This window comes from Leishmania mexicana, chromosome 4 (genome assembly GCF_000234665.1).
Source record: "Leishmania mexicana MHOM/GT/2001/U1103 complete genome, chromosome 4".
Taxonomy (NCBI): domain Eukaryota; phylum Euglenozoa; class Kinetoplastea; order Trypanosomatida; family Trypanosomatidae; genus Leishmania; species Leishmania mexicana.
Genome location: NC_018308.1, coordinates 307,396 through 322,683, shown reverse-complemented (window position 1 = coordinate 322,683; position 15,288 = coordinate 307,396). Strand labels below are relative to the sequence as shown.

The following is a 15,288-nucleotide window of genomic DNA, read 5'->3' as shown; positions in this document are numbered from 1 at the left end:
CCCCTGTCGACGTGCGCCGCCGCGCCCGCATTAGCGTCCCTTTCTCCCCCGCTCTCTCTCCCCCTCTCTCCCTCTCCGTCGTGCCTTCCCTAGCACACACACACACGCACACACACACACAATCATCGCCGCCACCACCAAGACCTTGACGGCCTCCGTCATGCGCCACAACGCCCCGATGATGGCGACGGCTGTGGTGATGGACTCCCTACGCGGGGGTGGCGGTGGTGTTTGGTGGGCTTCGCTTTCTTCGTTTTTGTCTTGTGTTGGGGTGATGGAGGGGGTATCTGTGGCGGCACTGTAGAGACATTCACCGTGCTTCCGCTGCGCTCTTCCTCCCCCACCCCCACCCCCACCCGCTCCCATTGTTTTCTCGGGTTGCCCTCTCCCTCTGTATACATCTCTCTCGGGGTGCGTGTGTGGGTGTGTGGGTGTGGGGGGTGTGGGTGTGGGGGGGGGGGTGTGGGTGTGGGGGGGGTGGGTGTGGGGGGGGGGTGTGGGGGGGGGGGTGTGGGTGTGGGGGGTGTGGGTGTGGGGGGGGGGTGGGTGGGTGCCTGGCAAGGCAACAAACCGAAGGAAAGCACACCCAAGGGTGAAGCGGCGCACGCGTTTTCGCTGGGCCTGCTGCCTCTCTCTCTCAACGCCTACCAGTGTGGCTATCCGAGTCGGGGGAGGGAGGAGGGGGTGGGGCAGACACGCCAGGACGCGTAGATGCGCTCTCAGGGGTATCCTCTCCCTGCTCGCGCTCCTCACTCTCTCTCTCTCGCTTCAACAACGGCAACGCATAAGCACCCAACCCGCGTCGCCGCTTGACCCCCCCCCCTCCCGCCCCCTTCCCTGCCCGCGCACACGTGGCATGAACCGACACCAACGCGAACGCCGACCCCGCACATGGCGCTCGCGTCATCGACAGCCGTCACAGCAGCGACTAGGGACTCTTCGTCTTGGCGGTCGCCGCCGTCACTTCCTCGCCTTTTTTTCTTCTCTCGCTCGCACGCAGAGACGCCCCAGGCGTAGTGTCGTTCCGGGATCGGTGCGAGGCGTTGTAGACACGCCGTGGCCTCCTCCTGTCCCGTCCCCCTCCTCCGTCAACGCGGACAAAACACTCGGGAGGGGAGGGAAGGGGTGCACTGGGCGCGGCCCCATCTGATCTCACACTGCCACTCCTCGTGCAACCCTCCAAGAGAGGGATGTGCACACACACAACGCATCGCCCCCTCCCCTCCCTCTCCCCCGAACTCTTTTGCCGCCCTTCGCTCCCGCCGACGCACTGCCTATCCTCCGCAATACACTCTTGCGTACCCATACACCAGGGACCCCTTCCCTCCCCCTCCCCCTCCCCCCATCCACCGCCACCACGCCGCCTCTGCGCCTCCTCGCGTGAGTGCAGTGGGTGGCGTCCATCATTGCCGTCGGTGCCGCGCGTCGCGCGCTCGTGTGTGTGTGTTGTTTTCTGGGCCCCGCCTCCATCATAGTTCTTCGGTTATATTTTCTTCCCATTGCGTGTGCCATGTGCCGTGTGTAGACATCAACGTCCTTTTCGGTTCGCTAACCTCGCATCCTCTCGCGCGTCCGCGGGGTTGTGTTGCCTTGCGTTGCTGTAGAGTATTCCGTGTGGTGCCTTCCGCCTCTGTCGCGCGCTCAGTGTCTCGAGGTGCGCTGGTGGGAGAGCCGGCGCGCACGTGTTGCCCATGCGATGCGGGTGAGCGCGCGCCCCCCCCCCACCACCACCACCACGTAGCAGCAGCCCACCACAGTTCCCTCCCTCGAGGTTATATTCACGTCCTGAGCTACGGCGACGACAGCAAGGGCGTCGCCTTTCGCTCCAGAGGGTCCTCTCTGGCGTCACGTCTTGCCAGGCAACGGATCAGACACGCAGCTTGCTGCTTGGAAGCAGCACAATGGCGGCGGACAGCGCTCGGAGCTGTAGCGCAAGTCGTGCCCTCAACGGGATGGGACTCCCAGAGAGCAGCACAGTGGCAGCGTCCCCGCAGCCACGGCAAGGGTCGTTTGGAGTGGTGTCTACCCCGCCGCGGACAGGCAGCGGTTCTCAGCACCAGATGAGGCTGGAGACGACAAGTCGCGACGGGGCGCTGGCAAACGGCGTGCTGCTAGGCAGCCTCACAGAGTACAGGCCGGTATCTGCAGTCGCCCACGCGAACTCGACTGCGGCAGGGCAGACGTCCACCGGAGCCAGCCCCGCAGTGCCTTACCCCTCCGCCTCCGCTGTCCCCGCGCTACGCACCAGTGGCAGCCGCGACCACAGCGCCGGCTACCCACTGGAGGCTCTGTCACTGTCCACGCTGGGAAGTTCACCGACACTCTTCGAGCGCAACACACCCGGGGCTCGTCAGAGCGGCGTGCGAGGCAGCGGTGCGCCGCCTCTGGCGCCGTTCCAGCAGCGCACCTCACTCGACGCCGGCCCGCAGGGTGGCAACGTCATCGCCTCCCAGGACCTTCGTGGTGGCAAACACTCGATAGCGGTGCTGAAGGTGACGCCCGGTGGTAGGACGCAGGAGTGCCCGCGACCACCGACATCCGACTCCACGGTCCAAGCGGGCGGCGGCTGGAGCACGCCGGGAACGCATGCGGCACCGGTGCAGCCCCCGCGCAGGGCATCCTTCAACCAGGTAGGCAGCACCAGCCGGCTTGGCTCAGCCAGCGCAGGCGTGCAGGTGGAAAAAAAAGCCCCCATCAATGAGACCTCCTTGTCAACCGTGTCCAGGGCCCACATGGCGATGCCGCAGGCTGTGGCCGCTGCCGAGCTCCGTCAGCGGCCGCCGCGACGCAGCTCCGCCTCCGCCAGCGCGGCTATTGTCCAGCCAGCGCCCTGTATAGCAACCACCACGGTTGCGGCCAAGTCGACTCAGTCCACGGCTTTTCCTATGCCGTCCTCGACGACGACCTCGTCGCCGGCCGCCTCCACGCAACACACCGGCTCTCGGCTGTCGCGGCAGTCATCGCGCGGGGCCCCTCGTAGCACGCGCAGCCCTGAACGGTCAGCGATCGCGTTGACAGCAGTGAGTAACGATGCCGCTCCGCATCATCGCCCCTCGTGCAACGGCGCGGTGCGCGAGGCCGGGGAGCCGCTCCTCATCAGGCCCTCCACCCTGCAGGTGTCGACGACCACTTTCACGAAGACAACGAAGAAGGTGCGGTACCTGCTGCCGGACGAGTCCTTTGACCCCGACGCACCAGACCCGTCCGACATTGGCGGCCTGAAGGCAGAGGAAGAGGCAGCGCTGCTGGACCCGGTGAACTACACCTGCGCCGTGGATGAGGTGGCTGGCCGCTACCCGATGCTGCTGCGCCGACCGAGCGCGCAGGGCGGTGATGTGCTGCGCGGACGCCGCGGCTCCGCAAGCAGCCGGCTTGGCGATGGTGCGCCGCACCCAACGTTTCTCCTCGATGACGGCAACCGCTGGGCGCGCGCGACGAACCGGCCTACCGTGGCGACGACGCGCGACCCGTCCGGGACAGCGACGACAACACTGCCTGCCCCGCGTATCCTGCAGAGGACCAGTGTGGCAGGCAAAACTTCGGCCCCCGACACGAACAGGGATCCCTTCCCCGCCCACCAACGTGTCGCAGCTGGCGGCCGCACGGCGCAGGCGTCCAATGGGGAGGAGGCGGGTGGCCACTTGCTCCAGCGCCACGTCCAGCAGATAGCAACCGGAAAGCAGCTCGTCAAGGGCACTGTCTTTCAGCCGCCTTCGATGGGGAAGCGGCATGTTGAGCGGTGCCGGCGAGAGCAAGACGACGATCGCATGCACCCAGCTGCCGCTGCGCAACCCGCTCACAAGGACAAGGGCAGCAGTGCAGGTGCCCTCCCACCGCAGCCGCAGCGCCGGCGGAGCGGCAACCTGGAAAGTCTCTATGATGAGATACTGCGGCGATCGCAGCAGAACCGCCGCACCACCTTGCCCACCACCATCCCGCCGGCCGCTGTCCCACCGCAGGCGCTGCCTCTCCAACCACCAGGGGCGGCAGCAAGAGCAGCCCTACCGACCACAGAGCGTCGCAGCTGTCGGCCGCACCTGTCCTCTGCGGAGCCGGCACCTCCCCAGCGTGGCTCCGGTGTTAACCCTGGCGTCGCGCTCCGCCTGCCCCACGCCGCGCCACAGCCGTGGTCGTCCTCGCAGCCGTGCATCCCCATCTCCTATGAGCACGAGATGCCAAGCGACAGCGAGGTGAGCAGTCGCCATGGGTACCGCACACCCCTCATGTACCCAGCGCCGCAGCGCGAACAGCAGGCCCCAACACCGCTGGCCAGGGCAGGAGCCGCGGCCACTGATGGCCCAGGGCCTCGCCTCCCCAACTCCGTTCCTCACCCTCGCCCCTGTGTTCCACAGCCGCAACAGCAGCAGCAGCAATGCCCTTCCCCACACGCAAGGCCAAGCCACGGTGTAGCGGCGGCGGCGGCGTTGAACACCGGTAGTCCCATGCGTGGGTACACGTCTGCCCGCTTTAGCAAGTACACGAGCGCCGTCCTCGCACCGCCATCGCCACTGGCGAGAGAGCTGGAGCACGTTTACTGTAGCAGCGACGGAAAGCCGTGCGACGACGTCTCCGGCTCACAGGCGCCTACTCCTCCGCCGAACTTCGAGGAGCCGCATCCGCAGCACTACCAGCATCCACTCACCTCGTCTTCCTACGGCAGCAGCGCCTATGGGCACGATGAGGCAGACGACGAGGGGTCCAATGCTGCATCGTTCGACTCGCACTACCCTTCTGACGGCAACGACGCGTACGACGACGATGCTGCGGCGGCTGACGAGGCATACGCCGCTGGCACACACACGCCGAGTGCCACAGTGACCGCTTCCGGTAGGAACAGCACCGGGGCGCTGGAGCGCCGCCGACTGCCGGAGCAGCACAGCTATGCCACGCACATGCACGAAGCGCTACAGATGAGCAACGCTACCGGCCTGTCGCCTCAGCAACGAAGTTGCGCGCGGCAGCACGCAGAAGAGCGCCCCTCGCAGCGCACGTCAGCCGTGCACACAGAGAACCTGCGGGCTGAGGGGATGGAGCGGCCGCACGACGAAGGCCGCTCTTATCACCGCACGCAGGGCTCGGCGGCGCCGCCGCCCCATCCACCTCCAACCACCTCCGCTGCCGCATCCTCCTCCACGGCACAGCGCACGGCAGCAGGCGCTTCGGGCCATTTGTGTTATGGCAACAGTAGCAGCAACGTAGGCCACTCAACGACACTGCAGACGCCAGCTGCGCCGGCCTCCCACGCGGCCTTCGTCCCCTCGCTGGGGGAGTGCGACGAAGCCCTCGTGAGCACCAGCTCGTGTACCACGGACACGCAGCCGGTCGCCGTGTCGGAGTGCGGCGAGGATGAGATGTTCAATGACGAGGACGACGGCCTCGTGAAGAAGGGTCCCCCAGTGCTGGTCCTCGGCGACGAGGTGTTCGCACCGGAGGGCTACGAGTACGTGAAAGAGGGTGACGAGGACGCCGAGCAGTATGATACAGAGAGCGAGGGCAGCAGGGGTCACCACCAGGAGCTCGAGGAGGCGCACTGAACCAGAGAGCAGCAGCAACGGTAGCAGCAGGGTGACCTGCGACGACGCCGAGGAAGAGCGACGCGATGCCACGAACGCCGATGCCGGCAATACCGAAGAGGATGCGCTGAAGGTGAGGCCTGTATCACCTCCCATTCCTTTTTGCTAGACGGCTGCAGCGCGGGTGGGGCGGATGGTGTGCGCACCGCCCCGCACCTTGCACTCGTCGTGTGTCCATGTATATATATATATATATATATCTACGTCTGTAGTTCTCTCTCGTGGCGCGCGCTCCCTTTCGCAGCCACGTCAGCGCGGTAGCGGCTGCTGCCCTCACGTGTCTCGTCGTTGTCTTGCCTATCCGTCGACGCCTGGTGTGGCCGCGCTGCTCCCATACCCGTCATGCGCTCACAGGCACGGCGACAAGAGGCTGCCGCTCACCAGCCCCTCGCTTGCAGCTCTCGCGCTGAGCGGAAAGCAGCGGGGCCGGGGCTTGGCGTACTGCGTGGACAACTGGATGCAGCCCGCAGCACAGAAAAAGCACGTGTGGTTGTCGTTGTTGCGAGCGCGCTGCCCCTCCTCATGGCGCCCGAAACGGGCCATACAGCGGTGGAGAACGGCATGCTGCGACGCATCGAGGCGCATGTACTGGCGCTGCGGGCCCGTCGCGTGCGCCTCACATTCCGGCCCGCCCGTGGCCATCGCGGGTTGGAGCACAAGGATGGAGTTGGCAAGGATGCGACATCAGCAGTACCGGAGGAAGCGACGCCAACTGCATGGATCGCGGCAGACCTCGTCACCGGTCTTCGACGCCCAGCCGGACATCCCCCGCAGCCGCGCTACACGCCGAGAAAAGAGATTCCTGGCGGCAGCCTTCCCACACCAGATGAACAAGGATGCTGAGCGTACGAGGCGACCAGAGACCGTGTGCGCCGGGTCCCGCACGGGCACCTGCCCGCACTTTCAATTCCTGCAACGGCGGATGACTCGCAGTGGCGGCAAGATGGAGTGCGGATAGTGTGCTGCCTACCACTGCGCTATCATAGTGGTCTTAAATCCCCTTCCTCCCCACCACCACCACCAGTGCTTTACTATGCGGGCGTCCGACCCTGCGTGGTACCCGGCATGCTACACGAGGCTCGCCGACCGCTTGAGGCTCGGAGCACATACCACTCGCGCTGCACGGGCTCCCCCCCCCGTCGGGTGTCAATGACCGCCTCCTGTACCCCCTCCGTGCGACACGCTAGGAGCTCTGTGTGCGCAGGCACAAACTTATCCGCTGACACCCTTCTGCTTGACACACCCACTTCTGTCAGGGGCGTGCGGCTGCAGGGGAGGGCGGAATGCCACCTGCTGCCAGAGACTCTTGGCAGCGTCCCACCCGTCGCGGCACATGCGGCGGGGGGGGTACCGTTACTGTGAGAGTGGGCGACCGGCTGCTGCGGATGCTGCAGCTCGCGGCGCCAGTGTGGCGCGGTACGAGAGCAGTCACCGCACTACCGCAGATCCACGGCTCCCGCCCCATCGCTCCACACCTTATTCTGTGCAACTCGTGCACCCGGATGACGGGTGGGGGGAGGGGGAGGGGTGCGCACCTCAGCGCGTGGTGCCTCAGCGTCCAGTGCACACCCACTCCCTGGGTGGAAGCCGAGCAGCGCCCTCCCCCATCCTCTTGCCAGTGCCGGGCCACGTCGCGTGGTGGCAGGGCCAGAGCGGCCGGCGGCCGTGCACACGCTTGTACGATCCGTATGATGGGCGAAGTGCCAGCGTGACTGGAGCGTGTCTCCCCGCCCCGGGCCCTCACACGGCCTACGGCTGCTTGGCCCCACGCGGATAGGGGAAGGGAAGGGGGGAAGGGATGGACCTGTGGCAGGGCCGGGGGAGGGCGGCGTGGGCTGGAGACTCATCTTGGATGACCGAGAGATAGACGGACCGGGCAGAGAAAAGGCGAAGAAGTGTTCACACCTTCTCTGCCGCGGCTTCTCTGTAGGTCCAGTTCATCTCTCACGAAGGCTGGACGAATCGCGAGGGGGACGAGAACGTCGCTGTGCACCGCTGGAGGCTCTTTCGTGGGCAGGGGTCCGTGTGTGTGTGTGTGGTAAGCAGCAGTAGAGAAGACGTGCCCACGGACAACATGAAAAATGACAACAAGGCGGGTGTGCGCGTGCGGCTCGCAATGTGCGCCGGGGCAGGTGGAAGAGGCGGTGCGTCACGGTGACGGGAGAGGATCCCCTCATGTGGAGGGCTTGGACGACCGTCAAGGCACGGCTGAGTGGTGGTGGGAGGGGGGAAAAGGCTCCAGGGAACGCCAACGATCGGAGTCGGTGCTGCTGGGGCGGCGGCGGTGTCCTCAAGCCTGGGTCTCCCTATTTTTCCGCGCTTCTCACCAGGTCGACGACGCCGCCCCACCCGCCCCACCCCCTGTGTTCCTCAGCCACCATGCCCGCAGCCTGTCGTGGTTATGGTGCGCACGCGTCAGAATTCGGATCTACTACACGCCTCCTGCTCTCACGTGTCCTCCCTCCCCCCTCTCTCTCTCTCTCGCTGCGATGCGCAACCCGCGCAAACACCCGCGCGCGCGCAGAGCACAGCGGATACGCTGGTTGTCTTCCCACTCGCGCATGTTACGACTTCTTCGATGCATCACCGCCTCGCCGGCCGTGGCAGCAAGCGTCGCAGTAGCAGCCGCCCCAACACCGACTAGCCTGCGCCCTGCTGCGGTGTGCCGCCGTGATGTTCACCTAACACCGCCGCGGCGGCAGCAACAGCAGCAGCCCACTTCCGCCGCAGCACCCGCAAGTGCCGCCACGTCGACGACGGCCATCGCAGCTGGTCCCTACCGCCGCGTCGGCAATGTGTTCATCGTAACATGCATCGACCACCCCTTTAAGTTCTCGTGGGAGGTGAACCGCATGCTGCGCGAGCTCCGCCTGGAGTTCATGGGGCAGACCACCATCGTGCCAGACATCCCGCAAGTGCGAAAGCGAATTTGGCGGGTGCGCCACATTGTCCGCATCGACCAGCTCGACCTTGACGAAGCGAAGGCGCTCATCGGTATTCCGGAGCACATCTCATTCCGCGATTTGGCCGCGCAGATCCCACCAACGTTCGGCCGTGGCGGCTCCGTCGCCAACCCGCACATGCGCAGTAAAATGAACTTTATGCGGCTGCGGCGCATGCGGCTGCGTGACGTGATGCACCGCGACCAGCTTGAGAAACGGCTCCTGGAGGAGAAGCGTCACGCACTGCAACACCAGCAGCAGCAGGGTGGTGGCGGAGCAGCAACAGCAGCAGCAGCAGCGACGACGACTTCGTAATACTCCCCCCCCCCGTCACGGGTTGTTGTTGTTGTTGTTGTTGTTGTTGTTGTTGTGTGTGTGTGTGTGTGTGCGCGCGTGTGTGTATCCTCGTGTGCGCACCCGCTGGAGTGCGCGTCGCCCTTCCTCCCAAGGGAAAAAGCGAAAGGAAAGTGATTCGGAAGAAATGCCAAAGTGTTGCCGTGCGCACGGTGCTGGACAAGTCCTCGCAAAGACGGCACGCCATCTATCGTTCCTTGACGTAGTGGATGTCATCGTCGCTGCTGAGTGCTCCCACGACGGTGGTGGTGGTGGTTAGTCCATGCCTTGGGGCCCTCGAGCAGCGTGTTCCTGTCGTGCTGGTGACGCGGTCATCCGCGCATCGCTTTTCCGATCCCTCAGCCCTCTCTCCGCCTCTGCCTCTCCCTCTTTCTCTGCCTCTCTCGCGCGTGATTCGCGTCGTCGGCCTCTACACGTGCGCGCAGTGTCGTCCTCCTCCACGCTCCTGCTTGTGGGCTACACGGGTGCGTACGTGCATCGCCCGCGTGTGTTGGTGCCTGCCTTTCGTGCCTCTGCCACTGCCTTCGCCGTGCAACCTATCTGGGGAGGTTATTTTTTTCCCCGTGCGGTTGCGTGCTTCGTCGTGCCTGCTCACAGACGTTGCCTTTGCTGCCTGTGCCCTTCCGCCCGCCCCCCCCCTCCATCACCCTTTTCAGGCGCACCCGCTCCTCCACCCCTCATCGCTCCCGTCCCCAAAGATGCGGCCGCCATGCATCTTTGCCGCCCGCTGTGGCGCACAGCGGATTTCGCGGCTGGCAACAGCAGCGGCAGCAACAGTGTCGTCATCGCCCGCTATAATGCGCTGCGCCATGAGCAGCAGCAGCAGCAGCACCAGCACTAGCAGCAGCGGCCTGCTCACGGTGCGCGCCTCCGCAGCCGCCATGCACGCCCTCCATTCGGGATCGCTGTCTGTGTCGTCGACGCTTCCGACAAGCCTGACCGCCCTTCGCACGATGCGCGGCGCCGCTACCATTGTAGTCCCGGTGCGCGCCTCGTTCTTCGCCGGAGCCGCGGTCTCGCCGATGGCGACAGCGTGCTCGTCGCTCTTCGCTGCGCAGCGCTGCTACGGCGTCGCCAGAGCCACCCGCGTTGCGCGCTCCCCAAAGAAGAGCAGCGAAGGCAGCGGTCAGCTGCAGGGCGTCAACAACCTCGAGCGGTACAAGGGAGAGGAAGAGGAGGAGCAGAAGGATGGCGGTGGCAACGAGCAGGAGAACCCGTTCAACATGAACTCCGGCCCGGGCTACCTGCCCTTTCCCCCACCATTTCATACCATCAACATCGTCATGATCCTCTTCCTCGCCAACGTGATGTGCTACCTGATCATGAACCTCGGCAGCGACGACTGGCGCGACTTCGTGGTCGAGCACTGCACTCTCTCACACGAGAACTGGGCACGCATCTACCCCCTCTTCACGAACGCCTTCTATCAAGAGAACATCCTCCAACTGCTCATTGACTGCTGGCTGCTCTGGCAATTTGGCGACACGATGCTGGGCTTCCTCGGCAACACGCGCATGACCTTCTTCGCGCTGCTCTGCACGCTCGGCGGCAGCGTCATCCATGTGGCGCGGCAGAAATTTGAGCTGTACTATGGCATGGACGAGCTGGAGGTGCGTGGGCGCTGCTACGGGCCGAACCCGTTCATCATGGGTCTCGTGGCGATCGAGGGGCTCATTTTCCGTCACCTGAACTTCATTCAGCAGCCGCCGATCCCCTTCCTCGTGCTGACGGCGTTCGTTATGGTGATCGACGTCTGGCGCATCTTCACAACGAAGCCGGAGGAGCACGGCGCGGCCACCGGCGGCGCCCTCATGGCGTACCTCTTCTGGGCCCTGCCGACCCGCATGCTGGGTCTCGACAAGCTCACGGCCACGCTTTAAGCCGGAAGGAAAGCAAGCAAGTGACGACAGTGCAGGGGGTGGGGGGCGAGGGGTGGGGGGGAGAATGAGAGCATGGGGCTATGGCGGCATACGCCGAAGGGGGCAGACACAACGCATAAACAGCCCCCCCCCCTCCCTCCCCCACCAGGCAGAGCCCCCCCCCCGCGACATCGAATCCGTGGCGTGATGGTTGTTTGGGGCAGGTGTGGGGGGGGGGGGGCTTTTCAATGGTCATACCGCAAGGCGTGCGTGGCTTCATCCGTTCTCTGCCCTCTTCGCTTCTGCTGTCCATGCGCCTGGCACGCGCCTCCGAGTGCGTGTGCGAGGGTGCGGCGACTTGTACGTCGCAGCAGCGCCGATCACAGCGTAAATACACAGAATCAGGGGCGGGACAATAAGAAAGATGGCGGGGAGACCGGGGGCGGCGGCGAAGCAGAGCGCCTGCACGCTCAACACACAGGTGGGATGCCTCTGTGTGTGTGTGTGTGGCTGTGAACGCGGAAAAGAGGACAGCCGGCGGTCCTGTTGTGCGGCGAGGTCATCGGCGTGCCACCTCCCGCCCCGACGTCTCCCATCCCGTCCTCTCCCCTTGTTGGATCGACTGACGTAAGCGTAATAAGAAGGACAGAAAAATAGCGAGCGAGCATCGCGACAAGCCCGAGCGGCTATGACACGGGCTGCCAACCCCAGAACAGGACGTGCAGGCAGCTGTGTGCATGTGTGTGGGGGGAGGAGGAGAGGACATGTGACACCGACACCGGCACCCATCCAGCCGCAGTCGTGCACTCTTTGTGGGCAGACAACCACGCTTCACATGTCGACTTGTCGCCGCTCTTCCCGTGCAATCGTTCCCCCTCCCCTCCCTCCCGTGCAACGGCATCCCGCTGACCTTTGTTCATCAACACACGCGCGGGCGCTCATGTATGCGGTACGCTTTTGTTTGAGGATGGTTGCGCGGCAATTTGCGGGCAGCACCCGCCACTCAAGTCATGCTGTCCGATGGACGGAGAGTAGAAGTAGCAGCAACCCTCGCGCACGACGTCGGTGTGGCTTACCCCGCTGGCTACTGTAAGCTGTGTACGTGTTTGCCCGCCGCGCATCGTGCGTTCTCTAGCAGTATTAACCCGTGCTCAGCGCAGGTGGCATAACATCTTGCTCCTCCTCACTCCCTGCGTCCCCCCACCCACCCACTCACCCTCTCCTCCTCCTCCACCCCTTCTCCTCTGTCCATCCGCGTCGCAACTCGTGCTTCTGCCTGAGGGCGCGTTAGAGTGTTGCGTACATGCAGTGTCTTCTACGGGTCGCACATACTTCTCGGAGTCCTTGCGGCGTGAGAGGTTAGGGGGGCAGCCAGCGCAGACCCATTGGACGTGCACACACACGTTGACGCAGCACAGCGGTCACCCGCACGTATTTCCTTGCCAACAAGCCTTCTGTGCGGGATGAGTGCTCCGCCACCGCAGCCGCACTCGATGTGGGCGCGCCGAGGGCACAGCACACACGACGCCGCCGCCGCTCTCTTCGACGAGATGAGTCATGCGGCGCGGGCGGGTGGCGGAGCCAGTGCCTTGCCAACGTCCTCGCCGATAACGGGACCGCGGTCGCATGGGCAGCACTTGCGCGGCAGTCGCTGCGGGGGCACCGCCGCGGATGCCTCGTCATCGCAACCCCCCTGCAGCGCAGGCCTGTCGCCTGCGGCAACGACAACCCCGCCAGTCACGCCGCCCAGCGGCGGCCACACGTCGCCGCCACTAACGCTGCCAACCCCCCTTTCGACGCCGGCCGCGGCGTCCCCGTACTTCTATGTACATCGCCTCGGCTCTCGGCGGTCAGCTGTGGGCCAGTACCACGTGAATGGCCACAGCCGCGGCGGGAGTGATCCGGCAGCGGCGACACACGCATGTGGCGTGCCGACGTCATCCCCGACGTACTTGCCGCCGCCGTCGCGCAGCAGCTTGTTTCCAGGCCTTGTGAGCGCCGCTACCACCGGTGCCCCGATGGACGCCGAAAGTGGCGCCGGCCGCAACAGTCCGGGCTCCCTGTCGACGTCGTCGCAGTCTTTCACTGCCTCCACTGGACTCGGCGGCGGCGCTGGAAGCGGTGCAGTGGGGGGATCTCATCTAACAACGTCACCGACCGCGCGTGCCACGCCTGCCGCTGCTACTACGCCAGTAGCGACGCCCGTGTATGTGTGGCACAGCTCGAGCTCGATGGCCGGGGCGGCGCCATGGCTGCGCTTGCATCGGCCCGCCAGCGCCGCGGCAGCCTGCGTAGGGGGGCGACGGGGATCGGCGGCACCAGTGACCGGGACCAACGGAGGGGCTGGCGGCGTGGGGACACCACAGAATCCAGGCAGCAGCGGTGTCAGCATGCTGGCGTCGCCGCCGCATCCCATTTATTCGCTGACGCTACTTGAGCACGCGCACCTCGGCACCGTCTTGGTGGCGACCGACGAAGACACCGCCCAGCTGAGCTCCACTTGCAGTCTGAGCGGGAGGGACACTGGTGGTGGTGTGCCAGCCATGACAAGAGGCCTCTCGCAGCCGCATCAACCGCAAGTGCCTCACGCCGATCCTCTCCCCGGCAGCGCTGCTTCGGGCCCGCTGTCTGCGGCCCTACCCCTGACCCTCGTCCCGCCGTTCCGCTTCGCACGCGTGGAGTCTGGTGTGTACCGCGGCGCCTACCCCGTCCTGCGGAACTTTCCATACATTCGGCGGCTGCGGCTGCGCACGATTGTGTCGCTCATCCCGGAGCCTCCGACGTACGATATCAAGTGCTTCGCGGAGGCAGAGCACATCCAGCTGCACCACATCCACGCCGAACGCGCCAAGGGCGAGGTGCAGCTGTTGCCGTCGGAGCTGAGCGAGGCGCTGCAGCTCATCATGAACAAAGATATGCACCCCCTGTACATCCACTGCCTCGACGGCCGCCACGTCACCGGTCTCGTCATCATGGCGCTGCGCAAGCTGCTGCAGTGGGATGCAAAGGTCGCCAACGCCGAGTTTCAGCGCTTCACCCGCGAGGTACAAGATGAGGCGGCGTTCATCGCGGACTACACCGGGCCTCTCCTAGTGCCACCGCACTTGCCGGCGTGGCTCTGGGGCGGGTCCATCTATGACGCCGCCACGGGTCAGCAAAAACGTCTGCCGACAACCATGCGTCTGCGCTTGTCCATCGCGGTGTCCGGTGGAGCCGGCAGCGCCGCAGCCACAGCGGGCGGTGCGGGCGCAGCACCTGGAGCCGGGCTCGGTCGCGTTTCTGCGTCCGCGATTGGTGCCGCATCATCGGTCACCGGTGCTGGCCTCGTGAATGGCCCGCTGAGCGCCGCGAGCGCTGCCGTGAGCCACAAACAGAAGGGGGCGATGCGCGGCCCTGGTGGCGATCTCCGCCCCCAGGCCGCCGCACCGTGGATGTGCGTGCCGCAGGCCGAGACGGTGGCCGCAGACGGGCAGCACTACATCGATGTTGACCGCCTTCCTGTCGCACTGCCGCTACGCGGCATTCTACCGGGCGCCGCGGCGCCGCAGTGGATTTCATCGGCGGAGCCGTCACCCACCGCGAGCACCGGCACACTGAATGTGCAGCTCCATCTCACCCGGAGCAGCGCGCACTCCTCCCGCTCCCCCAGTGAGAAGAGCAACATGGCCGGGCTCCCGGCAGCGGTCTCGGCAGCGGCGGCGGCGGCAAGCTCGACCGGCGGTGTTGGAGGCGGTAGCCGCTGGCAGAGCGCAACATCTTGGGACGCGCTGCAGCAGCATCAGCGGCGGTTGGCCTCCTCCCTTATCCACAGCGACACCGCTCCCAGCAAGGGTCCTGGCGCCAGTGGGCTGCTGGATGGTCGTGTGAGCGCGCTCCTCTGGACGTCGGGGCTGATAGCGCCGTCAGCAACTGGCGGCGGCAGCAGCGGTATCCCTGGGAGTGGCCGCGTGAGTGGTGGCTCAGCCGGTGGCAGTGGTGGAGGCGGTGGCGCTGCCGGTGGAAGCGCGAGCGGGGGCGGTGCGGCGGTGGTTGGGGTCAATGGGCCACCGACTGCCTCGCTGCCGCCCTCCACGCGGACGGCGAAGCGCAGCTACTCTCGCTGAGCCAGTGCGTGGGCACCAGTGCTTGATGAAGTGCGCGACATGTGCGTGCGTCTCTCTGTATACCTCGGAATTTAATGCCCAGCCGCGACACGGAAGCAAGCGTAACCAAATCGAATATGCCACTACACAGGCACACGACACCATCCCAGTGGTGATGCTGGGTGGCACACAATGGACGTGTGGTGCACCTGCGCCCCTCAGTGTGTCCTCCGTATTGATTCCCTATGCACGCCGCGTGCGCGGAACAGATGCGTGCACCCCGGCACACACGCAGAGAGGGAGAGAACGCCACCAGTGTGTCCCGTGCAGCCGCGACATGCCCTGCTGCCACGACCCCGCGCACCTCATCCAACACCTACCTACCTCTCTGCCCTGCATCCGCCTATAAACCCATGACAACGCCCCCCCCCCACATACACTCACACACGCACCCGCACATATAGCGCGCACGCTTGCA

At 65.5% G+C, this 15,288-nt stretch overlaps 4 protein-coding genes across 4 annotated transcripts; all 4 read left to right on the top strand.

Moving 5' to 3' along the window:
* Window positions 1–1,952: 1,952 nt before the first annotated feature.
* LMXM_04_0870 (hypothetical protein) lies at window positions 1,953–5,534 on the top strand (the record flags this gene model as incomplete). The annotated part of the gene is made up of 1 exon (XM_003871806.1): window positions 1,953–5,534. The coding sequence occupies one exon, from the start codon at window positions 1,953–1,955 to the stop codon at window positions 5,532–5,534; it is 3,582 nt and encodes a 1,193-aa protein (XP_003871855.1).
* A 2,120-nt stretch (window positions 5,535–7,654) lies between these two features.
* LMXM_04_0860 (uncharacterized protein) lies at window positions 7,655–8,830 on the top strand (the record flags this gene model as incomplete). Its single annotated transcript, XM_003871805.1, has 1 exon — window positions 7,655–8,830. One exon carries the CDS (start codon window positions 7,655–7,657, stop codon window positions 8,828–8,830), a length of 1,176 nt encoding a protein of 391 aa, XP_003871854.1.
* An 836-nt stretch (window positions 8,831–9,666) lies between these two features.
* LMXM_04_0850 (putative serine peptidase, Clan S-, family S54) lies at window positions 9,667–10,749 on the top strand (the record flags this gene model as incomplete). Its single annotated transcript, XM_003871804.1, has 1 exon — window positions 9,667–10,749. The coding sequence occupies one exon, from the start codon at window positions 9,667–9,669 to the stop codon at window positions 10,747–10,749; it is 1,083 nt and encodes a 360-aa protein (XP_003871853.1).
* Window positions 10,750–12,221: 1,472 nt separating this feature from the next.
* LMXM_04_0840 (tyrosine phospatase-like protein) lies at window positions 12,222–14,831 on the top strand (the record flags this gene model as incomplete). The annotated part of the gene is made up of 1 exon (XM_003871803.1): window positions 12,222–14,831. One exon carries the CDS (start codon window positions 12,222–12,224, stop codon window positions 14,829–14,831), a length of 2,610 nt encoding a protein of 869 aa, XP_003871852.1.
* Between the last annotated feature and the right edge of the window lie 457 nt (window positions 14,832–15,288).